This window comes from Phallusia mammillata, chromosome 8 (assembly GCF_965637545.1).
Source record: "Phallusia mammillata chromosome 8, kaPhaMamm4.hap1.1, whole genome shotgun sequence".
In the NCBI taxonomy this organism is placed as follows: domain Eukaryota; kingdom Metazoa; phylum Chordata; class Ascidiacea; order Phlebobranchia; family Ascidiidae; genus Phallusia; species Phallusia mammillata.
In genome coordinates this window covers 1,308,910-1,334,145 of record NC_137259.1, presented here as the reverse complement: position 1 = coordinate 1,334,145, position 25,236 = coordinate 1,308,910, and the positions used below count along the sequence as shown (strand labels likewise).

The window sequence follows — 25,236 nt, the reverse complement described above, 5'->3', positions numbered from 1 at the left end:
TAGAAAGACTTCCTTTTCTTCAGGAATAAAAGACTGGTTCAGCAACGGCACTCTTGCTTTCCCGGCGGTCATTAGTGCGGCTGGCACGTTTTCGGGCACAATCTCAATAAACCGAGGTAACACTTGCTTCGGGCGCACGGTCCGATAGTCGGGGAGTCGTTCGCTAGTCATCATCGTTTTTGTAGGGACCACTCTAGAGGTTGATTTAAGGGTCGGGAATGGCGCGTATCGGAACGGTGTTGAGCCGACGCCAGTGTCCGAACCTGTTGCTGTAAATTTTCGCACTGGGCTTGCAAATTAGCAACAGTGCTTGTTAAATGCTCTGTGTTTTTGTGTAAACCCTGCTTCAGCTCATTCAGGGTTGTAATTACAGTATTGTCAAAATTGCGTTTGTCTTTTGAAAATGAGGATGGCCCCCTAGTTGCTAATCTTATGTTGTTACAACGTTAAAAGTTACATGTTTATTCCCCGGAGAAATGTATTTAATATTTCACCCATTCTTTTTCTGCTCCAACAAGCACACACATCTTTTAGTTCTCATTTTGACTTGTATTAAAACGAAGAAAATGTAAATAAGTAAAAAGCCAAGCAGTACAGAAATAACTGTAGAGACATCACACTAACTATCCACTACAACGCATGAGCCACTGGTTAACGGTTAGTCGCTACAGCGGCAAAGATTGAATAACATTTATTACGTTAGCGAAACATTAATGTTCCTTGGTCAAGAAGAATAAGAAAAAGCAGACACACATCACACAAAAGTTACAAGTACGAAACTTTCATATCAAAAGAACAGACACAAACAATAACTGAACAGAATATGACCCATTCAAACCTAATTGTAATGATAACTAATGGTTACACTGTGTAAAACTACGTTGTGCGGACGAAACAACAAGCATTTGCATTCAAACTCTTACAGGAAGTGTAGTTTATTATAAATTAAAACAGTGTGTTTGTTACAAATAACAATGAATGAAAAAATAGTTTTCTATAGAACATTGAATCATAAATTAAAAATATCTAACTTCAACAGTCTTTCGGAACGCATAGTTACAAAGTTGGGTGTCTCCCTACTAAAGAAATATAACTCGATTTACTTCATATGTAAACGTTGTGCGAAGGTAATCACCAAGCAGCACCTTTAGGTACTTTCCCTATCCCATTCTTACAAAACCAACGACCAATACCAGAAATAAAAAAATAACCTAGAGTGCACAACTTGCCGTCGCATGCCAAGTGCAACGCATTGATATAGTATTGTTAGGTTTGTGAAGACTTTTACGCCGATCATTTTATGCAATGAATTTTCCTAAAGGCTTACAAATTCAAAAGCATTAAAATTGGCAAATGATTTGGCGTCGGAGGGGTAAAATAAATATTTGATGTTCGTCTATCAAAGTCTAACAAACTCCTTTTACTTTGTGGTTAACCAAGAGTGAGCAAATTAGGTTACGCAGGACAAATTCAACGCGTTGATTTAGTATTGTTCAGTATGCGAAGACTATGTTACATTTCAAATCAAATGTGGCTTGCCAAAATATTTTAGCTATAAAGCTATTTAAACGTTTTGCTTTGGAGCAGATTAAATGCGCTCTGTGCTTTTTTCGGCAACCTAACAATGCGGCTAGAACCACCATCTACAATACAATAGTGTTTGTTACGCAACAAAGTCGAAGTGTGTTACATAAACTTCGGTCCTCGGTATATGTATTTGACCCATCAATGACAAAGGTTGCACACCGCTGGTGTAAACCATGCTTAGATCGAATCACCTTTCAGCACCGACAGGTACTTCCCCTAAAGCAGTGGTTCTTAACCGGTGGGAAATTTCCCACTCGCGGGAAATTTAATGTTTTCAGAGGGAATTTATCTAAGTCAGGTAACCAAACTCGGGGCCGAAGGTCGAACCCGGCTTTGAATTAATCGTTGAAAGTTACTTTACTAATATGTTTCCGCAAAAAGATGTAAGATTTCAGCAAGGCTTACAAGACACATATGAATCAAAAGGCTGTTTGTTACATCACAGACAAGACTAAAAGTATCAATGACTTTGCTATTGTGCATCACAGACAAGACTAAAGTATCAAATGACTTTACTTTGCTATACCAACTAACGGAACCAAATAAATTTTAAGATAATACAGAAAACCACAAGACTTTCTTTTCGCAACAGACGTAACAGTAAAGACGTAAGAGAACATAGAAAGTAACAAAAACATTCCTTAAGAATGAAAAGCAGCAATTTTCTTTATAATTGACAGGTACAAAATTTCATTTCCAGAAAAACAGTAATAAGATTGGAACAGAATAATAGGAGTCAGCACAAAATAGTAACTAGTGCAGATATACTGTACGGGCTTAAAAATGTAAGTTGTTATAGAAAGCCACAATACACTTAAAAAGTTGCATAGAAAATGATTCTTGAACAACATGTGTAAATACACAGAAAGGGATGCACTTTATCACGGCTTCCCAATATGGGTCGCGACCCCAAGCGCATTATTCAGTACAAAGTCAATTGTATCGATAATAATTATAAATTCGAAATTTTGTTCTTGCAATAACGTTAATTCCAAATCAAATACTCAAAACCAGTTTCACTATACTGTACACATATAGATTGTTTTTCAAACGTGGGTGTACCATAACAGGATAACTAGACGTGATACAGATAAACCGTTGGCATTTTTGAAATCAGGGCACTAGAATTAGTTAAAACATTACAGACACCAGTAAAAAATATTTTTGTTGTTGCCCAGTGTAATTAATGCTTGTATGTGTAAATTGATGAAACAAACAAAGTTTTGCTGAACAAATCATTAAACTATAGGATAAAAATAGAGACCACAAGATCAAGTTTCAATTAGACACAAAATTATTGTAATAAAATGCAGTTTATCTATTTCAACGCGCCGTGCTACATTTCGTTTATAGAAAGAGTCGAGAGCGGAAAGTTTGTAAAACCTCTACGACGTATCACACAAAACCGAGAAATTGGTTCGGAAGGGAAACTGAGTTTAACAAACTCAACTAGTGTGTTAATTCCTTGTTTTAATAACTTGTTATTTTTGCAGACGTTTCGCCCACCAGAAAGGTAGGGCTTCTTCAGAACAATGAATGATGTATACACAAGTGAAAACGCACAAGAGCATAGGGATACGATAAAAAATTATACAAGAACAAGGCTTTCTGTGAAAAGAACAGTTGTGTGCGCCACAGTACAACAGTGCATAACTAATGTCCGATAGTTGCTGGGAAGAAGGAAAAATAAATGTCAGTTTGGAAGTAAATTGTTGGCATGAGGTTTTATATGCATATTTGTGACGCAAGCGTAGTTCGTTTTTTTTCACGGGGTTCGAACCCAAGACACTCCCGGGTACGAATCCCAAACAGTTTTTTTTAAAGTCTGTATATGGGTCAGGCGCGCCTGGCCTTTCGGCCAAGTTCCTGCCCATGCGTATGTCATTTGTATCACATTTGTCGCCGCTTTCTCAACAGTGTCCCTTATGTCCTGACCCATCGATAGCTCGGGAGGAAGTAATGCTAGTTTAAGCGTGATGTGTGGCGCGAAGCAACAGACTGCAGACCACATAATATCACGGTGTCCGATATCCCGTTCACCAAGTGGGAAGAACGTGCTGGAGGCCTTGGATGGCGAAACTGTCCAGCAGCTGCTCGACCACTGCCCGGACATTTGAACGGTGGCATCATTGTCCAGAAAAGCAGCAAGCTCGGGGGAAACTGCTGTTTTAGTTCACAGCATGATTTTCGACCTTTTTTCTTTCCCTGTTCGACGTGCTTGCGTGACAGGATTCAGTCGTGGGAAATGATCTTTAATTTTTCTTTGTGGGTTGAAGTTTCTTCTTCAGACTAACAGTTCTTTTGTCGCAGGATCTAAACAAATAAAACATGGTAATAACGTACAGAATATTTTTACAAAAAAATCATTAAGTAATCAGTTTGCGACTAAATATTCAATGCAGTAAACGCAAAACTAAACACCCTGGAGCATTTTAAGGTGCACAGTACTAAATTACTGAAAATAAATTTGATATTTGAAGAATAATATACACTATAACTGAAGTATTGCTCAGCAACAGATATGACGAAGCTTATAATTATTACATTAAATGATAAAAATGCTATCTTTCTTAACTATAAATCTACAGTTACAAGTTTGTAATAAATTGCACTGACATAAGGCCACAGTGTATTGCTTAGGAAAACGTACATCGAAATATGCCACGGAGACGAAAACTCAATACTAACTGGTTTGGTGCAAACCGACTCACCTTGTAACTGATATAAACGTGGCTGATCGATGTAGTTGGGGTGAATGGAGGCGACTTAGCAGCGTCTAAACAACAAGGAAATATATTAAACAAGCTAATACTTTGAAATAAGGCCAAACCACTATTATCAATACGATACAAAAGAGCAAAAAATAAATCCAACTATATATCATAAACGTATATAAACGGGTGTAACTGATGTGGCCTTCATATCACTGATGATGGCATGAGCATTTTCCGAAACGTTTGAAATATAATGCTTGTCGCTTTTTACGTTCATTTAGGCCGTTATTTTTACCATTAAAGCTAACTATACGTTAAGCAGTAGTGGAACCATTCAAAGTTAAGTGGAAACCACAATATAACGTCTGTAAAGGTGTAAGATGGAAAACACGATTACAATTAAGGGCAAAATGTATAAAATTTACTATACGTTACAAGGTAGTACAAAATTTTAAAGCTTAATGAAAACCTTAATATATCAATACCACACCAAGCCAACAAAACATTTGTGTCACCTTGCAATGGTTGTTTCCAGCTCGAGTGTTTACTTCACGTATCTGCTGCTTGGGAGGGAAGTTGACATGTTGCAACATCTGAAACAAAATATGGGACGTTATTCAATTACGTCATAAACTATCAAAGCCCCAACCAGCAAGATGACAACATTTGTACGATTACCTGCAGTATTACGTCACAATGCCCAATGCGTTCCATGGCTGTCGGCGTCCGAGTCTGAAGTGACGATCATTGGTGATCTGCAAAATACAAAAAGATTAAAAGCAAGAACACAAACACTTAAATCTTTACACGAGTGGGTGGTTTAATGCTATCGAACTGTGTTTGTTAGTTTATTTCTTTTTGTCCGAAATTGAAATTTATTTACCTGTTGCATCAAGTCGTGAAGTCCAATATCACTGCATGAAAAGTGCCCAGTCTAAAGACGTGGCGATCAGTGGTGATCTGCAAATAAAGAACAGATTAAACAAAATCAAGCGTAATAGAGGTAACACACAAGTTTTACACATCACAACCGCACTAGATTAAAGTCTGCTAGAACTTTACTTTATGTGTGATGATTATTTGCTAGAATCGTGTGTATTGAACGCATGTATGAATTTCTACAAATGTTCTACCTATTACGGCTTTATTACTGCTTTCGGCAATGACGCTTTTCTGAGGGATTCTGAGGTCAATGACTAATGTACAAAAAAACATAAATACCGAAATTCATTGAAGCGTATCATCCAACCTCGGTTGCCAGGGGTGATCGTTGATGACGTTTCAATGGAGGTAGAAAACATGTGACGTCATCGGTTTGGAAATCAAAACATGTGACGTCATCGGCTGTGGGGGGTCGGTTCTAGATTCTAAAAAACTAGAAAAAGGTTTGACGCAAAAAAACAAATGCAAAAATAACCCAACCATTGTAAATCGCGTCTAGTTTGCCACTGGCTTTAATTGAAAAGTTTTTGCTATTGCTGCTTTTAGTTTGCATTTAAAATAAATGTAAAAACATTGTCACTTTTCTACAGGGACAAATTGGTTTGAACAAGGGGTATACTTTACCTATACCTAAAATTTTACAGCAATTTGTCAAAACCTAAACCTGTGGAAAACGTGTTAAATCTGAAACGGACATCCCAAATTTTTGTTTTTCCTATACCTGAAAGTCCTATACCTGTTAAAACACATTGATTATATTCCTATTTCCTGCAAAACAAGAACAAAATTAAAATAATTTAAAAAATAACTTTCAGTTTAGCCTGTAAAAAAGTTTTACCTAATTAAATATAGTTTTAGACACATTTTCCTAAAACCTGTGGAAACATAAAACAATGGTAAACCTGAAAAAAAGGATTAGTATTAAAACAATTAAAATAACCCCTAAACCTGCAACAAATAACAAATTATAAACTAGACAGTTCTGTAAAACATAAAATGGGTTAAACCTGCAACAAACAATGATTTTAAAAAAGTAAAAAACATCTGTAAAAAGAGAAATGAGGTTAATATCTGCAAAAAACAGACTTGTAATTATGTAAAACATTCAAAATACCTCCAATGCAAGGTTTGGCTCCAACAAAATCAATGCGATTGCTTCCAAATGTAAAATACAAGATAAATATCAAACATTTTTTTGTAGAGGATTCTGAAATAGAAAACAAACATGATTAGTTTTATTACTAGGAAGCTGAATTACAAAAGAAAACTTACATGGGAATGTTTTGGATCGACAGAAAAACATAAGAAAATCCAAACTTTAAACTGACTGATGTAAATTCATGTCACTCAAATCTAACGATGGCGGTTCGCATGGTTAGTGCGACGAGGAATAAACAAACATACAATACTAACGTAAAGAGCCTGTCGGCTGATGTAAAAAGGCACAACACCCCCCAAGAACTGGTCTAACTAATGGAAAATAAAAGGATAGAAAAAGTGGACTCTGCACACAATTTTTGTTGATGAAAGAGAGAAAACGAAAGCAAAAACACAAATGCCCTTTAATATTTCCCATTAAGTGTTTTACTTTTTATTAAGTGCGCCATGTCTGTTAATAGATTCGTCCCAAATTTAATAAAGTTTATGTTGCTATTACTTTGCGTTAATGTTGAATTTTAATGTGTATATCGCCCACGAGAACAGGTTTTTCGTCTGCTTCGGAATTCTCGAGCAGTTTCTGAAAAAACGTTGGAACCGCCATCGTCCCTGCGCCGCCGACGTAAAAGTACACAAGCTTGCCTCAGCTAACTGCCCTGCTGCATACAACCGTCGCAAATTAGCCTAGAAAAGTAGAAGGTGAGTCTGTCGTGTTTTACAACCATCCAAATAGTCACTGCCCCATAATGACTGAATGGCCGGGTCAAGCAGGAAAACGAAACTGAAATTAATAGTAACTTAGCCTAAATCCACGAAAAAAATGGGCTTGACCAGCAAACAGGGGAATTGGGGCGAAAATTAGCGCCATTTTATGTAATACTGAATTTTCCGCGAAAATCAAGGCCATTAACATCACATGCTTGATATCCAATTCGCAGTCTCTTCTTAGTGAAGAAAACTTAGAAACGGATGCACAGGCATTGATCACACAAGCTGGTCAAAACCCGAAAAAAAATCCACAACGTCCCTAATTTTACAGTTAGTACAGGCGCAGAGGTCTGGTTTAAAAAGGAACAGTGACATTTACAGCGTATAAATCAACAGTATCGCGTCACTGCCCTTGCCCTCAGAGTCCCCCCGCAAGGACCCATGTGTTTTACGCAACCGCTGGGCTGGAAAAAAATTAACAACAGTTTGCGCCCTACGGGGTGGCTCACGGGATTTTTCGGGCAAAATGCTATGCCGGCCCCCTCAGGTCCACGAGCCTGGACCTTCATTGGGAGTAGCTGTGTCCCTACTCTGACCCCGCCTACACCGCGGCCAGCGCGTGCGGTGGAGGCCATGCCAAGACCGTGTTTCTATACGCACCTTATTTTAGCTAAAGCCATTTAGCAACGCGCCACACCTATCTAGAAATCGTTCTAAGCTAAGTTTCTACGTGGCGCGCGAATCCCAAACGTACCCCACCTATGTTACCTAGCCTAACCTTAGTTAACGAGTGCCACTCGTAGTTCTAGCCCTAGCGCCAACTTGCTGACATAGTAGCACTCCTGTAGACTTGGGCCATTCTTTGACCACCGAGGAAGACTTCCTTTACGAGTCAACCTCGGCAAAGAATAGGTCACTCACCCTAGCGCCAGTTAACCTAAGTTAGGCCTAACAGTTTCGCAATCCCGGTTGACCCACGACAGACTCCTATGTTTACATACAAATAAATATATGAAGTTGAGGAATGTTGGATGATTGACGAAGAAAGATGTGACGAAGATCGTTGAGGTGAATAAGACGAAGTAAATCTGTAAACAAATATACATTATATTACTTTAAATACCAATATATTTTGAGTTAAAAAAACAGAGTAACTGTTAATGCAAAAAGGCGTTGTTTAGTTGCAAACTAAGGCCTCGTTTCTGCAGGCAAGAATTGTGTGCGAGCAAGCTTTCTACAATCAGTGCTGATTGAAAAAAACGCCGTTTGTTACGTCACAGTAAAGCACAAATCACACGTTCTTATATCTTGCCTGTGTATAAAACAGGAGCAGTATTTTAAGCGCAGTTAATTTAGTTTACCAATCTTAACTGGTTATAACTTACTACTTAAGATTAGTAAAACTTAATTTACCTGAACTTGGCGGCGAAGGAATGCTTGATAACTTCTGGCGGTTTCGTTTTGCATTTTGTGCAAACTGTAAAAAATACAAAACATTTAGACAAAGTTCTTGGCTATATAGCTTTACTAGTTGTAGCTGGATTAAAACATAGTCATATCAAACATAAACATGGGTGCCAATACACTACACAAGTTGTATAATATAATATTACTGGTTTCAATACTAACAATTACATATTGGTCAAGATTGCCATAGTAAGTTATCTATGATATCACACTAATACAGAATATAGTGTACAACAATAAGATATTTATATTGTATGAATACAAGCGTAAAGAATCAATAAAATCAAATCAAAAATCTATGATATTACCATAATAAAGGAATAAAGTGGGCAGCCATAATTATGTTCTACAGATAAACGTGAAAAAACAAATGCAATTTACCTTATAGCACCGCCAGCCTTCCACCTCCGCACGCCATCAACTCAACTAAGCAAATGATTTCGCAAGAGAAGGGTTGACTTTGGCGCGGGCGAAACTCGAAAGCTGATTGGCTGTGATGTCACCAAACTAATCAAGCGTATCGGAATGTAATGTAGCATTTGGAAACATTCGAAACCTTGTTGTTTTGGGGTATAAAATTATGTGTCTTTTTATCAATTAGTATAAACTCGGGAAATAATTGAATGTGTTAATGAATTTAAATGATTAATTTTAAAATATTGTAAACATGTTTTCAGTTCAGAGATTCGATTTTATAAACTAAATACATACACTTTTAAAAGTGCGTTTGTGCCTCGGGTTGTAATATGCTTCAATCAACGATGAAATATGGTTAGAAAGTAATGGTATTGGCTATTTATAGAATTAATGTGTTTTTATTTAGATATTTCAATGATAAAAAAGGCATTTATGTTTTTACAATTAAGTTTACATGAATCCCCTATTAATTATGGAAATGTGTTAATCATGCAAATTATAAGTAGATCAGTGTCTAGTGTTGTTAAGTAGAACACACAAGCACATGCTTAAACCTAATACAATTAAGGAATGATAAACTATGATTTACAACTAAATATGCCGTGATCGCTGGTGTGCACGAAGGGTTGATTTTAATATAAATGCATGTTCATCGTAGCTAATATAATTATACACTTTCCTTTAAGCACGTGTACTTATGTGATGTTATCGCTTTTCCATCAACGTCTATGGAGTCTGTTATTTCTCGAAACAGCGACAAACAAACACGAGATGATGAAGCCAACATCAGGTGACGTTTACAACGCAGGGCCAAGCGGGAAATTCGTGCCAAACAATCAGACTCGTTTGTTAAACTTATACACAACTTAAGAACCACAGGCACATGATGCTTTACAAAGTTGTTTATCGTTTGCCGAGCCTCGGTTGGTTTGTGGGTAAAAATTTTACACACAGAGTAATTAGAATGCGCGTGTATGCTTGTAGTGTCAACATTTTGAAGATTTTTCTTCTCAATGCCTAGTTATAGACTGGTTTATAAACTGAGACTCAATGTATACGTATACATAATTTTTCCATTTAATAATTTTTGGATTAAAAGCCCTTGTGGTGTATACCAATAAAACCTACTTTAAATCATAATTACAACCAAAAGCGTTTCAAAACTAATAGTTTGCAATTACCATTTGGAAATAGCTGCTACTCATGAGTACTGATTTGAACAAAGTTACAACAACTTTTTCACTAGGATTTGAACCCAGGAATCTCGAGCTTAAACATCGATCTGTTTTTGTTCTTTTGCGTTAAGTCAAGCGGATTAGACCATTCGGCAAAGTACTGCTGTTAAATGCCTCAAGCATAATCGAATGTAACTTCGGTAGAGTTATAGCGCACTCACCCGGAAGAATGTTTTGTTTGAAACAGTTGCATAAACGCTGACAAGTGAATTTAATTGGATTGATTCCACGCTATTAAAGCTTTAAGTCCAGATCGTTTTGAAACTCTACACATACATATTTAGGTTTGTTTTAATTTATTTAAATTGATTAGACGCACTATGCTTCAGTTAAATTCGAACACCAGACCTAATTGTTTGGCGTTCTAACATGACAGGCACATCGTTTAAATTTGTAAGGGTTAAAATACGCAAAAGGCTTTCCCTAAGCTTGTAATAAGTTATGATACGTAAATGTCTATAAATGTTAATCTAAATATCTAGTTGAATACATTATAATAAAAGTGCCCTAAAAACCAATTGAAATGCTTTGTCTAAATTACGGGGTTAGCGGGTTAATTTGGTCATGATCGTTACACCGCATCAAAAACACAGCAATCTGAACCCGACCATCATCATTGTGTCAAATTCTTCTGCCAGTAATGATGGCGAAATTTGATAACCCCGAAACCGTCTGCTGTTTATTTTTACATCTCGTCATATCGGCAACTATAGTTCCAACCCTTGCCTAAGCTGATGCAGCCGCAAGACCACAACGTACAGATGAGGGGCATTTAAGGTTTAGAAACAGCTGTTTCAGGTAAAACAGAAAGTAAAAACTTCATTTTAGAACGATGTGTTGGTAGAATCCCACCTAATTAAAAAAACAAACATATTTATTATTCTGATTGGATGAAAGACAGTATAGACAAAAAAGTAGGGTATGTATTTTAAACTATTCGGCTATCCAAGGAAACTTTTAAACCACGTTTTGTTGATCTTGGTAATTCATACTAAAGATGACTTACACCTACATCTTCAGTATGAATTGTTGACTGTGGTAACTTCACATACGTCTATTTATAATTTGTTTACTCTTTGACAAAGATTTGAAATTGTTTAGAGACAATTTATTGTTATCTTGAGCCGTAATTACACGTGGAATTATTCCTAAGGGTATTGCAAGCGACTCACAAAACCCAAATTGCAAGGTCTCTGGCGTGAAACTAGACAATCGTAAAATATATACTTCCACATAGTTGTCAGTGTAATGTTTATGACGATTAACTTGGGAACAACTTGAAACGTTTGCAGGATGTAACATCACCAAACTCTATATTCGGCTCGCAGAATCATTTTTGAATGTTCAGTATCAGTGTCGTGTGTTGCTGTAAGCGTATGATTAGAATACAGTTATCAGGTTAAAAAAGAGTTATAGGTTTTTGAATCAGGAGCTGCATTTGGGCCAACAAAGGGTACAATTTACCAACCATTAATCAGAAATTTGATCTGCTTTTATTCTTGAGTACATTGATTTTATAGTTTTTGAGTACTTTAATTGTACAGTTTTGAATGCTTTAATTTGGCAGTTTTAGAGTTCTTTTTAACAAATTTATCGAGCTCTTCTGGCAATTGTATTTTTATATCGAAGTGTTGACGTCCTACACAGGTCGCCATCATAAGAGTAAATAATACTAAATGCGCGTAGTACAATAGAGTTCTTTAATTGTACAGATTTTGAGCTTTAATCTCAGTTACACGTTAAATTAAAAAGAAGTTCTAAGCTGGCTCGTGAATGAGCGTAGGAACATATCACAACAGATCTATTAACCCTAAATGGTGAAATCACTATCAAATTACACAGCAGCATCAAAACCCTTCGGTTCTCGTGCGCCTTGGGCTGTGGCCGATTACCAGCAGTTGCAGTGAGCAGGTCACGTGCTCAGGTTGCCATGGCAGCGCGCCAGGCAGCGAGCAGTTGGTTGCGAAGTCTGAGATGTCGGCTGAAGCCTTATCGATTTGCATTGCTGTTTGCAAATGCGCTCGTCCTGGCCGTTTGCCTACGAGGGTTGCTGCAGGCTTCGAGCGATTTCAGACAGAAACGCGCCGTCGAAGTGTCAACAGGAATCACAAGGAGAGCACGTTGTGAGAACTTGTTACATCCGCGCAATGGACAATTCTCTTTCTGCACTGATGGAAGAAACTACGGCTCGATCTGTGTGTTCGAGTGCAATGAGGGATTTTCAATACGCGGCTCGTTTTGCAGGTTTGTTTCTCTTCTAAGTTAAAGTTATGCGTTTAATGTTCTTGAATAAACCAAAAATCTTAAATAAAACCGTAACAAAGATAAAACTATGAAGCCTTGATTTTTGCCTGACCTTTAAGCGCTTGATTTGCCAAATTACATTACAAAATGCTGACTTTTACAAAGCAGCAACATTCATACTTAATACAGCAGTTCCCAACCGTGGGTTGAATTGACATTAAAGTTTGAATATGGTTTGTAAATAGACATTTAGCTCTGGGAATACAACCTGTAAAGTTGACAAAATAACCACTTTTCAAAGACTTTTGTGTGGTTTACCATCTACCAAGTATTCTATTCGGGGTAATGAGAATGTTTTGAAATGTTAAGGGGGGAATTTGTCGAAAAAGGTTGGGATCCACTGCCTTAATATGTTTTCAATTTTTGCAATTTGTGGTTTTTAGTAACACTTGACATTTTAAAGCAGTGTTGTTAAACAAAAAAAAATGAAATTCATTTGTTGAACAGACGCTGTCAATCAACGGGGAAGTGGTCAGGTTACCCGACAGCTTGTGCAGCGAACGACGCCTGTCTGTTCAGATCAACAAAAAGACAAGTAAAAAAGATCGGAAGCAAACGTGAATCTGTGTTTAAACCAGCTTGTTGTCCAGCAGGTTACGACGGTGTAAGTAATCGAATGTGTGAGAGTTTTAAATCTATTTTTAAGTCACGTCCCTTACGTGTTTCGGTTCCAGAAAACATTGCAGTTATTGTATAACATTCGTAACCGTGACAAAACAACGCGGAAATGGCGATTTTTGTGGCATTATTTGTCCAAAATTAATCAATAAGGTCAAGTAAGAACTTACCACGAAATGATTTTTCTTCATTAGCTAGCGTATGCTGTCGCTGCCATTTACTTGTTGGTTTAACGAAATTCTATCTAAAATTTTCTGTAGTTTTCTATCATACTTAAAACTAACTTTGGTAGATTTTTTTCGAACTAGCGTACAACAAAATAATGAACGTAATCTACACATTAGTTGGCGTAAAAAACATGTTTTCTTCCCAGCGCCGTTTCGACCCTGGACGTCGTGAATGTTGTCACGCCGGTCGTCTCCACTGGAAGACGCCCCTGAGCACATCGGCATCACGTGACTGTGACTGCTGTGCTAATCACGTGACTCAGTGTTGGACTTGCTGTGACGAACCGCTTCGGATAAACGACGGCGAAAGAAAGAAGTCGATTTCGGAGAACTTTACAGCGGGACCAGATTTAGGTAAATAACATTTGCTTGTTTGTAAATAGGTCAATCCTAATTAATATTGTATCATATTGTATTTTGTTCACGTGCACTTGAAAGCGACAAGCATAGTAACACATGATGGTAAAGTGGCACAAAAACACAGGACACAGCTGCAAAAACATAGCGGTTGAAAATACGCTAGAATATTATTTAGAGAGGCAAAGCAAAGGTACAAAACGCAGCAGCAGCAGCTGTACCTGGTAAAGAGAAAGGGGCCTAAGAGGTTTAAATCTCGTTGGATAAACGAGTGGCGCCAAAGACTGGGTTTGATAACACCTGCAATTTTAGAAACCTTTTTCATTTGTTTTCAACAGAACTCGCACAAGATGACTTTTCTGATGGCTTTACTGTTGATTTCAAGGTGAAATTTATTGGCAAACATATGTATCAGGTTTAGTAATATTTTCAGTGTAGTAAGTCTTAAATACCAATTTACATTACTTCAACTAAACTTCCGGGTAATATAGATTGCCCAAAAGAAACTAATGTAGTACGAATAAAAAGTGCTACTATTAACGATGACCTTGTGGTTTTATCACAACTTTGTTTTACTTTTAACAGTTGTTTTTTTGTTTTGTTTTTCTTTGTCAGATTGTTGGTGGAAGTCAGGCATCGGAAGAATTACGGAAAACCAACGCTTACATCACATATGAGAACAGCTTGTGGGTGAAGAAGCCGATAGAGGGGTTTCCCCCTGTTTGCGGAGGTGTTCTCATTCACAAAAGATGGGTCCTCACCGCGAGACACTGCATAATGGATGTGCGTGGAGTGATAACAGTTTTATTCTTTTCAGGTTTAGCTCTACTTTATGCACACAAAAGAAGAAAACGAACTTTGTAAGCTGCAAGGCAATACGGATGTACTTCATCTATTCGGCATTAATAAATCCTTATTAAAATATAATCTCTACTGCAATATACCACTGTTACCGAAATATTTCGGCAGCCTGATAAATCGGTCTTATACACCAAGCCTGCTTACTTAATTCGCAACCGGTCCAGAAACCTGCAATAACGGCTCACCACTGAAGCCAATAACTACCGCACACTGGTGTAGCTCATGGGCGCGGACTTATATTTAAAACAAAGTAAAAGCACAACGTTACACCATGCGGAACAGGACCTTGTATGCACATTGCGGCGCAATCAACGCTTTACAAACCAATCACCCCTAAGGGGAAGCAGCGAGGGTGCCATACCACAAAAACGTAACTAAGGTGCCACAATGAAAAAGAAATAAAACAATAAGTGACGGTGACAAAAACCAACAAGCAAACTAAATTTCGCTACACCACACTGACAGTATTTTCAATTCCTGTAACACACATATGCTTTATTAGTAGGACCGGTATTGCAATGGCGTTATAATATCATTTTTAAACTTGCTAGTAAAGTAATAGCATGTGGACAAGCATTGAAACTTGTACTTTTGTATAAATGTTACAGCGTCTATGCAAGGAAGTCTTTATGTCTGGGGATTTCCTGCGTGTGGTGATTGGCAAGAAACACAACAACTACACAAAGAAAGAAGACGGACAAACGAGGAAAGCTGATATTGTAGTGTGTCACCCGCATTACTGTAATAACAGGTTCGTATATTACTGACGTTGGTATAATTTTGATCTTATTTTTTTGGGCATCTATCGAGAGTTCCATTGCTTTAAACAAAGTACATAAGTAAGCATGTGTTTTGCATTTGACCTGTTGCCTACAGTGCGAAACCTGAGAAATATGGTAATCAACATTAAACATTTATATAGAGATGTGCTACCTGACGAAACGTTTCGTTAGAGGTCAAATAACCAAAGTAGTTTTTCGCTCAATTCCTGTGTTCATTTTGTGTCCAATAAAAGATGTAACGATGCGTTATGTGTGTTTTGCATGCTCGCAAAAAATCATACAAATGATTATTTTGTCTTTGACAAAAATCAAAATGGCAATTGTGGCATTAATCTATGTAACAAGCATTTAAAACTGTTTCTTTAGGAAGAAACCCGATCTAAACGACATCGCTCTGATCAGACTGGCGAGTGACGTCAATACTGAAGACGACAGCGTTGCCATAGCAACTCTACCCGAGCAGGGCGAAGAGGCAAATAACTGGAGAAGTTGCAAGCTCATCGGGTGGGGAATCACTCAGAAAATCGGGGTATTTCCCTATCCCGATTACCAACTTTGGCTGGAGGTAAGTTTGTTTATGTTGCAGTTAAATAGTAATGTGAAAAATGCGTGAGAGATTTACACAAACCAAGTGTTGTGCATATGCACTTTTGTTCTGGTTATTTTCAATGCAGATATTTGCTGAAGGTTAGAGACAAACTTAGAATTAATATACTTGAGTTAAGTGATCGTTAACCTTTAACCCAACGTACGAAAGTGTTTGTACAATTAACGATTAAGCATTAAGGAAAGTTTGTAATGGTCTGCTGTTTATTAGTAAGGTTTGGTTACATTTTTGCATGTTAACCTTTAAAAGCCCTCTCTTTAATGTCTCATACGAAGAACGTCGTAAAAAAAGTATACGATTTTAATGCATTGAATAGCCGCATCTGTACCACCTGTCTAACATAACCTCGACTTATTATCCCACACAGACATACCGCAACGCCACCCCGCCCGTTCTGCAGGAGGTCAGCGTTCCAATAGTAGCCAACCGACGTTGCAGGGGCCGCATCCGTCCGTGTCATCTATGCGCGGGATCACTTGACAGAGACGGTTGCAATTCGGATAGCGGCGGTCCATTGTTCTGTCAAACCAAAGACGAACGCGGTCTTGTAAAATCGCGGCAGTTGGTCGTACACGGCGTGTTCAGCTCTGGAACTTGTGGAACAAACAAAAACGTTCCATCGGTTTACGCGCGCGTTTCATATTACCGCGATTGGATTGATGACGTCATAGACGAATACACGTGACTTGTGACGTCATAGACGAATACACGTGAATTGTGACGTCATAGACGAACACTCGTGACTTGGGTAGAGCACGTGATTTTTTGTTACGTTGTTTTATTTATTGATTTATATTTTTCGTGTCAAGGTTTTCTGGTGTGCGTTATTCTTTTAAACTGCGTTAAAATATGTAAATATGAGAATAAAAACGTATTTTTTATATCTGCACGTTTAATCAGATCGGAAAGCAACAAATTGTACGGGTAATGGATTAATTATGTATGTTTGTTATTGTTTAAATAATTAAAATCTTCGAAAATAATTAAAATCTTCACGTGGAATATTTACTAAAAATGCACATTACCTTAAATAATATTGGTATGTCAAGTGACATGTTGCCATGATTAATTAAAAGAGTCAAAGGTTCTTCGGACCATTTTTTCTTTCTCTGAGAACAAATTACGATCAAAAAAGCAAGTGAGCGTTTGATCGCCTTTTGTTGTAATTTGATGCCACATTCGTTCGTACATTAATCAACGGTGTCACCCCATTGTATATTCGAAGTTAATCTAATTCTCGTATCAGACATGTATGCCGCCCAAGTTGAAAGGGTCATAAACCTGTTTGTCCCCAAAACAAAGAGGTCAGTACGATCTTGACGTCATTACTAAGAAAGCAGTGCCTGAACCATTTTCGACAAATTCCTCCCTCAACAATTCAGAACATTTTATTCCACCCTACCAGACGACATAGTAGAAGCTTAGTCATAGAAAGATCATTGAATTTTGTTTATCATCTTTACAGGTTATTTTCAAAAAGCTTAAATGTGTATTTGCCAACCGCATGTCGAAATTGAAGTAAATTTCACCTATTAATCTTGAGAATTTTTCCTTGGTTGGACACCACTGGTTGAAACTATGCGCTATGTTGACCTATATTGCCAATAATCTCAAAAATGCGCTGCAGAACATGCATGAACCCTTTTCGACAATCTCTCTTCTCCCACACAGTAAACGCAAGTTTTACACGCAATCTGATTTTAAAACAACTTTGGCATTATGTGATGTTATTTTTTCTCGACATTCTTCATGATGGATGTCGGCTATTGAAAGCGGTGTTGGCGACAGACTGATGGAGACCAACAAACAACAGAGGAAGAGAAATGGGTGAAAATTGATAGGCGTCCTTTTTACACGCACCAATTTGAGCGTGGCGTACCACGAACCAACAATAGCATCTCGAATATGGAAGGGTGGTGTTAAGAGTCGCGCTGAAATATAGTTTTTGCTTCGATAGTGTATGTTGTGGTTTGCATATTTTACAGGCAGATACAGATACAATTATCGTTGATAATTTTAAACAGTAAGTTTTGCCACATCCTGTTTCTCACCCAAAATTAAGTTTTAGTCCAAGAAACTTTTTACTTCGATAACAGTGTCTGATATGGTTTACATATGTTACAGGCAGATATCGCGCTCTTTGACGTGGCTAAATAATACATGTTGCAACATTCTGTATCAAAAAGCGTTTTTGATAAAACCTACAAAGAATGATGTTAAGTGTTATCACAGGTAGAAAGTTTCTGAAATAGTTAAAATGTTATTTCTAAAACGAAAAAGTCTAAAACGAACTTCCTAATGAAGCCAACCGAAAACAACCGAAAAAATGATGCCAAGTTTTGTTCCATGGTGGAAAGTTGAGGTTTAACCTATTTTGTATTATAGTTAGTCTTGCAGAGTCTAAAGCTTCAAGCAACTTTAGATAAGATAGCATCAGATACGATTGTAATAATAATAACACGCGAAGGCGAATTCCATTTGTCCTACCGCTGTTGTTCGGTAAAAAGCTTGGATCATTATTATATGGAGCCGTTTTGTTCGGTTCAAACCGTACGGAGGCAAATGTTTTGGTAATGGTGCGTGAAGGGAGGGATAATTGTTTCGAGACCAACCCAGGAGATTCACAAATGAACGCATTTAAGTTGGCAGTTGTCTGACCTTTACAATTTAGCACAAAAGAAAATATCAACAATAAGTATTACCAAGAGTTAGTTTATAACCCAGGTTTAATATAACATGATCTGTATATAAACCAGGTAAATCGCAATTGGAATAAACACATGGAAAGAGCAACATGGTTTATTCGTAACAGTTTTTTTAAGTGGTATTATATAGACAATTCGAAAACTGAAAATTGCTATTTGTCGTGTCATTTTGCAACAAGACGAAACGTACTAATGGAAAATAGGTTCATCGGTAATAAAACCAAAGTAGTGGCAAAAAGCAAACAAATGCATTTAGCAAAATATATACAGAACAAGCTGCAGACAGTGCACACTGTTTCGACCAATATGGCCTCATCAGTGCAGCTGGTGACAAGAGATCGGCCGTATGAGCTAGAGTAGACACCTTACAGCCCTTCAGTTTGTTAGCAGTAACAGGCTAAAAAGCCATGTCTCACCTATTCTGTTCGATGCCACAATTGGGTATTAAGCCATAGAATTTCGGCAAATGCTGAATCCATCATCAAAGTTTGTTTAAAAATAGATTTATTAGAAGGCTTAAAAAATTAATATATTTGTTGCAATTTTCAGCGTTTAAACCAAAATACCCCAAGTGCATAATTAAAGCAACTCTGAGTTGAGTTAGATTAAGTGGTGAAGACAACATGAAATGTGACAATTGTGGAAACAACCTTGCATCGGATGATGAAGACGGAGAAGATTTTGAAACTTGGGGAGTTGAAAAGGAGTTTGTTACTGAAACATCCTGTCATGGTATTTCGTTCTGGTACAAAAGCCGAAATATGGCGCAAAGAATTTTCTGGGTCTTGTTAGTTGTCGGTAAGAAAATTTTGTTGCATAATAAACTTGTTTATAACTATATGTAACTGGTTCAGAGGGAAAAAGTGACTTTAAAAAGTTTGCTATAGATTTTATGTAACATAGTCTGTCATAGATCTTATAGATTAAAAAGTCATGTAAATTTAGCAGTTTGACAGTAAAAAGAAAAACGGTTTTTGTTGACTTTTACACCTTTTTATTGTTATGTTACTAAACTCTCGCTTTTTTCAAATCTCTGGGTGCTAAAGTAATTCAGGTTTTTTATCACATGGTTTTACATGTTTGCAAAAACTGTCTGATTTGCAGGCATGACGTGTGGAGTGGTGCAACAAATAACCGAAAGAATCATCAACTACTACGAATATAAAACTACGACCAGTGTTTCTCGTGAGTTTGTGGGAAGTATTGAGTTCCCAGCTGTCACAATCTGCAACTTTAACAGGTGAGGGAAGGCCAAAGAATTTGTCAACCACTTTACAAATATTTTCTTTGTTGAAATGGTGGATGCAGCGGCGTTGGTGCCTTATAACTTTTTCATAAGCGTGTTTATTTGTTCAGTAAGTAACCGCTATCAGAACACTTTACAGGGATCTGTTCATAAGTTTAGTGACGAATATATTGGTCAAAAGATTGTAAATCATCAGTAGCATTTACCATGTTCCAGATAATTCGTGGTGCTATAAAAGCATTACGCAACTGATCTTCAAATGATCGGAGTATGTTATCCACTGTAAAATTTCATGCAAAGGTCAAACACGCAAATGATAAGCTACTTCCATTGTGACTCATTACAAAACATCACACAGCAAGATTGATGACTAAGCGACCATTATACGTTCAGTCAAGCATAACCCAACCCTACTATATGTCCAGGCCACGTTATACAAATACTTGTTCGAGCTTGGCAGTGTTTGGAAATACATTGATCCTTTCGTATTTAAATTTATTAAATAGACATATTAAATTCCATTTAAATGAAAATATAATAATGCAAAACCTCGATGGCAAAAACATAAATTTCATTAGCGGTTGATGTTTTGCTTAAAGTTTTGATTTTTTACATCTATTTTGGATTAAATACAACGGCGATAAGTAAGCTGCAGATAGAAGACCCAATGGATGCAGTTTAACGTCTTGCCCAGGATGGCGTTAACCTTTATCCAGTACAACTGTTTTATAAGAACTCTATACTTCAAAGATCAAGTTTTATTTTTGTAACATTTTAGAAATCGCTAAAAGTGTTTCCATGCTTAAGGTTCAAAGGCGGCAATCAAGTTTCGACACATAACATATATACCGTAAAATAGTGTAGCCATCATTGACTTGATGCCTTTATACAAAAAAAAACTGTTTTTTATTGTAACGCAGGTTGTTCCGTCCCAGTTCAGACACAGAAAAGGCGGCAATGCAGGTTTTGAACAAGATTTCAACACCAAGTGATTTGGGTTACGCCAGGGCTATCAACTTTCCCATCAATGAAAGTTTGCTTGACATTTACAACAGCAGTAACTTTTCAGTGAGCGGGTATTACGATGAGAAAGGATACAACTTCACTGACGGTCATCAACTTCTGATCTGTGTGTAAGATGCGTTGTTGTTGGTTATAACAGTAACAAATGTCGTTTTACTTTTGCTATAAAATAAGTAGACCAGAAGTGACCCTGGACATGTCACTGTCAAGTAAAAGGATTGAAAATGTTTTTGCAGGTCCTACATTATTTTGTAATAGATATCTATGGCAATCAAACTCGCAATACCGAAACATGTTATTCACCGTGGTTTTGAGTAACATATCTGGTGCAAACCTTTTTAAGTAGACCAAATTATGACGGGTTCGCATTACCAGTTTAATCATCTTTGTCTAACGCGGGTGGTCAGTTTGATGGGCCCGTTGGACTGGTCTCACCAACAATTCCTTCGTAACTTTTGTTGACCTCATTCAATTTTTGTATACCAATTGCGCAATCAATGACATTTCAACGTTGCGCAGCTATTTTCGGTTCGGTGTTTGTTTTAGTACACTGCTTGCCAAGTTATTTTGGGATTGCTAACCTTGCTGGTTTCAGAAAAATGCTGGCATTTTAGTCCAAAAAAATAGACCGGTCTCTTGGTACCTATTCAAACAGAGTTTAGGTCGTACGTAATTAGAGAAAATGTCGCCTGTTTATACACGATCAGTATAGGATTGGAATCCATTGTTTTAGTGCAACGTTTTTCTTACAAAACCCAACTAAAATAAGTATATGTGTAGGTTTGCTTCGCAATTGTGTACTGTATCCAACTTTACACCAATAATCACGAGTAATGGAAAGTGCTACACGTTCAACGTTAACCAATCAGTTCAACACAATCAGACGGTGGCAGGGTTGGGAAATGGATTAATGTTTATGATCAACGTTCAACACTGGGAGTATACGGAGGAACCAAACTACGGAAGGCAAGAAGCCGGGATTTTGTTCCAAGTAAGTTTGTTCATTTTCCAGTTCCATGATATAGTGACATACGTTTGCAACGGCACATGCATTCAAATTTTATGAACGAAATTATACCTTTGTCAGTTGTCAGAATGTATCAAATAAACCCAATAAGTATAAGATCCATGTATCATAATAAAATTGGACCCGACAAAGCGAAGCTATAGTAGTCTTAAGTCAACTTGAATAACAAAATAGATTTAGGTTTGTTTTTACGTTTTGAGGCACCGTTTCATTTGTTTGGGGGGAATTTTAAATTAACAAAAATGACGCTACTTGCAAAACATAAGAGACGTGCGATCCATCCTGTGCAGGTTCATCGCAAAGATGTGACACCAAACCTCAACAGATTTGGAATAGCTGTTCCTGTTGGCAGAAAGGGATACGCAATACTCTCCCAAGTTGACTCGGAAGTTATGTACAAACCATGGGGAAAATGCGACCCTGATAGCGAGAAGGATCTCCGGTTTTTCGACAAATACACACTTAACTCGTGCCTGCTTGGTAAGTGACATTTAGTTGTGACTGGATTTGTCATGACTTTAAACCTTTGTTATCAATTCAGCAAGCTCTGTCGACTAGAAATGACATAGGCCCGTATGTACAACATTGTGCTTTTCTAGATCGCGATTAATAACACCATAAAATTGTACACCATAAGCAGTTTTAAAGCAAGTGCTAGAGTCGTAGAAAGAACCTTCTTGAAACACACATGTAATACAGCCAAAACTTATGTTTAGCTCAAATTAAATTTAGTTTTTTTAGCAGAACGTAATAATCAACTAATAAAATCTTTAAACATGAAATCTTGCTGGACTTGGGTGTTGGAACCTTTAAATGTGTCTAAAACAAAAAAACCTACTTTTCAGAATGTTACACAGAGCAAGTTATTGCAACTTGTGGTTGCCGACATTTTGACCAACATTGGGCAGAAGGGTTTGCCCCTGAATGCTCAATAAACCAAATGCTCAACTGTAGTTCACCGCTACTTGCCAGAATAGAAAGCGAAGTAAGGAAAAATTGTAGTTTAATAAAAAGTGTTTCCGTACGTTCTTTTGGTTTCTGCAATAATGAAACCTTTTTCTTTATAACTTAAGATATCCTAAAGCAAAAATCTGCATCTTAAAGTTTGTAGAAAGCTGAGAAAGCACAATTAATACGTTTAGAGTAAATACACGGGATATATGAGTTAATGTAACTTTTACCTATGATTGATTTTTACAACATTCTGCTATTGCTCCTCTTAGCTTTCTCCTGAAACCTGCAACTGCACAATTCCGTGTTCTTTCACTGAGTATCCGGTCAGAATGTCCTACTCATATGTTCCTATACGGGAAACCAGCTTATATTACCAGGTATCATTTTTTACATTCAGTTGTTTCAACTTCATCTATAAAGACAGTCACAGACCAAATTTTAATCTTCCATGCCAACTAGTGTATTACTTCCACAAGAAATGAACTTATTCATCCGACTGGAGGAAAATGAGACAAAAAAGAACTAAAAAAAAACAATGTCTTTTAATTCTGCACAAAGTCAAGCTAATGTGCCCTTCCAAATCATGTAATGAACAGATCAAACCAGAAGTAGATATAATAAAAGCATTTGGACTGTTTAAGAAACATATATTGCCCAACAACTTAGGTGGGATATGCATGGCATGAAAAACTGGTGGTAAACGACTTTTAGTCTTTGTTAAAGTTTACAGTCCATTGGAACATAAAATCACATTTTAAAGCAACACCTGGATGAGTATAATTGTAAAACAATCAACTTCGGGAAACCGTGTTGAAAATTCTATGGGTACTAGTTTTACTTTAAAGTTTTGCAAAGGTGATGAAAAGATGTATATTTATTTAATATCACGATAATCGTTTTCCAGACCACAATTGGTTTGCCTCCCGACTACATCGGTGAAAACGTTCTGGGACTTGAAGTTACGTTCGAGGAAATCGGATACACCAAAGAAGTTCAGTCGAAACAAGTTGACGAAAGCGGGTTGCTTAGTGATATGGGTAAGAAAACAGGGACTTTCCAAATTAACAAAAATTCTTTGCTCAGTGGTGGCATCGAACAGATTTGACGAGGCATGACTTTTCAGCCTGTTACAAAAAAATTAGACTGCCGTCGCTATCTTGTGTCTTATCACCAGCTGCACTAAAAAGAGCATAGTGCTCAAGACTGTCTGTTATAGCATAGAAATTCCTGGTAAATTGTTAACTGTGTTGCATAAAAGTAGTGGCAAGAAAAAACTTGGAACTTTACGGGTAAGCACGGTTTTGACCAGGGCTCTACCACGACGTTCCCGGGTACTGCATGACTTTTCCTGTATCTTTAAATGTAAGAACAACTAACTGACCTTGCCAAAAAGAATATTGTGTGCTAGAATGGCCGATTTGCTTATATTTTGGCTCCTCAAATCTAACAAAGATCTGTCTTCAGATATGCTAGGTAAAATGTGATTTGAATTATTCAGGTGGACAGCTCGGTTTGTGGATTGGAATGAGTTTCATCACCATATGCGAGTTTATTCAGTATTTCATCATGAGGATCGTGTTCTGTTTCAAGAAGCCAAAACTCAAGAGGAAAAGGAGTGAAAAGAAAAGTAACCATAGCAACGGTTACAAGGGCCACCCTGACATTGTCAGAGGGGCATGGGATGGAAAAATCAACAATGGATTTAAGCTTTAATATTGGATTCTAAACGTCACAATTTTCCTTTTTGCCCAAAATTTGAAACAAAACTCGTGTGAAAATAAAGTGAACTCCAGGTGTTCAATTATTTACGCTTATTTTGATCAAAAGCAAAATTGCTGCACAATTCATAAACACTATAAGGTCCAACTTTTCAGTGCTTCGTATGTTTAATGATATTGTATACTAAATGTTTATGTACAACATATTCATCTCTTATACCCTAAAACACAAAATCTCGAAGGAAAATCATTTTAAAGTATTGTAAATGTGTTCTATCTATTTTCATTGCCAAACTTCGAGCCAAAGACTAGATTGTTTCTGCTTTTATGTGCTTCATTAAAACTAGCTCAAACTCAGGAAAAATATTATCCAAATCAAGAAAAACAGCTTTTTTTGTTAGTTCGCATTCTATTACGAAGACGTTGGTTTTGATATTTTCGTTTTTTCGTACTACGTTTTCCACTCGTTTCATGGCAATTTTATCGTTAAATCTTGCTTTGAAATTTTAAGCTGTCTTAAATTATTCATGGAGATCGTCTTTGTTTGATCAACATTTATCTTTGGATTGAGCCAAAATG

General features: G+C 37.1%; 2 protein-coding genes and 1 long non-coding RNA gene across 3 annotated transcripts; 2 read left to right on the top strand and 1 right to left on the bottom strand.

Annotated features, from left to right (window-relative positions):
* Positions 1 to 2,137: 2,137 nt before the first annotated feature.
* Positions 2,138 to 9,003, bottom strand: LOC145205342 (uncharacterized). The gene is made up of 8 exons (XR_013853638.1): positions 8,958 to 9,003; positions 8,523 to 8,586; positions 5,523 to 8,197; positions 5,185 to 5,261; positions 4,980 to 5,056; positions 4,817 to 4,894; positions 4,299 to 4,363; positions 2,138 to 3,900 (listed from the first exon to the last, which is right to left on the bottom strand). It is a non-coding gene; the product is annotated as an uncharacterized LOC145205342 (long non-coding RNA).
* Positions 9,004 to 11,784: 2,781 nt separating this feature from the next.
* On the top strand, positions 11,785 to 17,053 carry LOC145205392 (uncharacterized). The gene is made up of 8 exons (XM_080078110.1): positions 11,785 to 12,472; positions 12,980 to 13,136; positions 13,524 to 13,731; positions 14,073 to 14,119; positions 14,350 to 14,517; positions 15,204 to 15,346; positions 15,744 to 15,942; positions 16,352 to 17,053. Exons 1-8 carry the CDS (start codon positions 12,159 to 12,161, stop codon positions 16,667 to 16,669), a joined length of 1,554 nt encoding a protein of 517 aa, XP_079934236.1. The 5' UTR covers positions 11,785 to 12,158; the 3' UTR covers positions 16,670 to 17,053.
* A 2,232-nt stretch (positions 17,054 to 19,285) lies between these two features.
* LOC145204983 (bile acid-sensitive ion channel-like) lies at positions 19,286 to 25,189 on the top strand. Its single transcript, XM_080077606.1, has 9 exons — positions 19,286 to 19,487; positions 19,794 to 19,929; positions 20,856 to 21,068; positions 21,739 to 21,949; positions 22,276 to 22,465; positions 22,831 to 22,970; positions 23,209 to 23,316; positions 23,844 to 23,976; positions 24,438 to 25,189. The coding sequence occupies exons 1-9, from the start codon at positions 19,313 to 19,315 to the stop codon at positions 24,650 to 24,652; spliced, it is 1,521 nt and encodes a 506-aa protein (XP_079933732.1). The 5' UTR covers positions 19,286 to 19,312; the 3' UTR covers positions 24,653 to 25,189.
* Positions 25,190 to 25,236: the final 47 nt, after the last annotated feature.

Bases quoted from the DNA above. Each gene is read 5' to 3' on its own strand.
- LOC145205392 (XM_080078110.1), top strand. From the start codon at position 12,159: ATGGCAGCGCGCCAGGCAGCGAGCAGTTGGTTGCGAAGTCTGAGATGT. The intron at 13,137-13,523 runs GTAAGTAATCGA...TTTTCTTCCCAG, and splicing joins GTCCAGCAGGTTACGACGGT to CGCCGTTTCGACCCTGGACG. The intron at 14,518-15,203 runs GTGCGTGGAGTG...TAAATGTTACAG, and splicing joins CGAGACACTGCATAATGGAT to CGTCTATGCAAGGAAGTCTT.
- LOC145204983 (XM_080077606.1), top strand. From the start codon at position 19,313: ATGAAATGTGACAATTGTGGAAACAACCTTGCATCGGATGATGAAGAC. The intron at 21,069-21,738 runs GTAAGATGCGTT...GTATATGTGTAG, and splicing joins CATCAACTTCTGATCTGTGT to GTTTGCTTCGCAATTGTGTA. The intron at 21,950-22,275 runs GTAAGTTTGTTC...CATCCTGTGCAG, and splicing joins AAGCCGGGATTTTGTTCCAA to GTTCATCGCAAAGATGTGAC.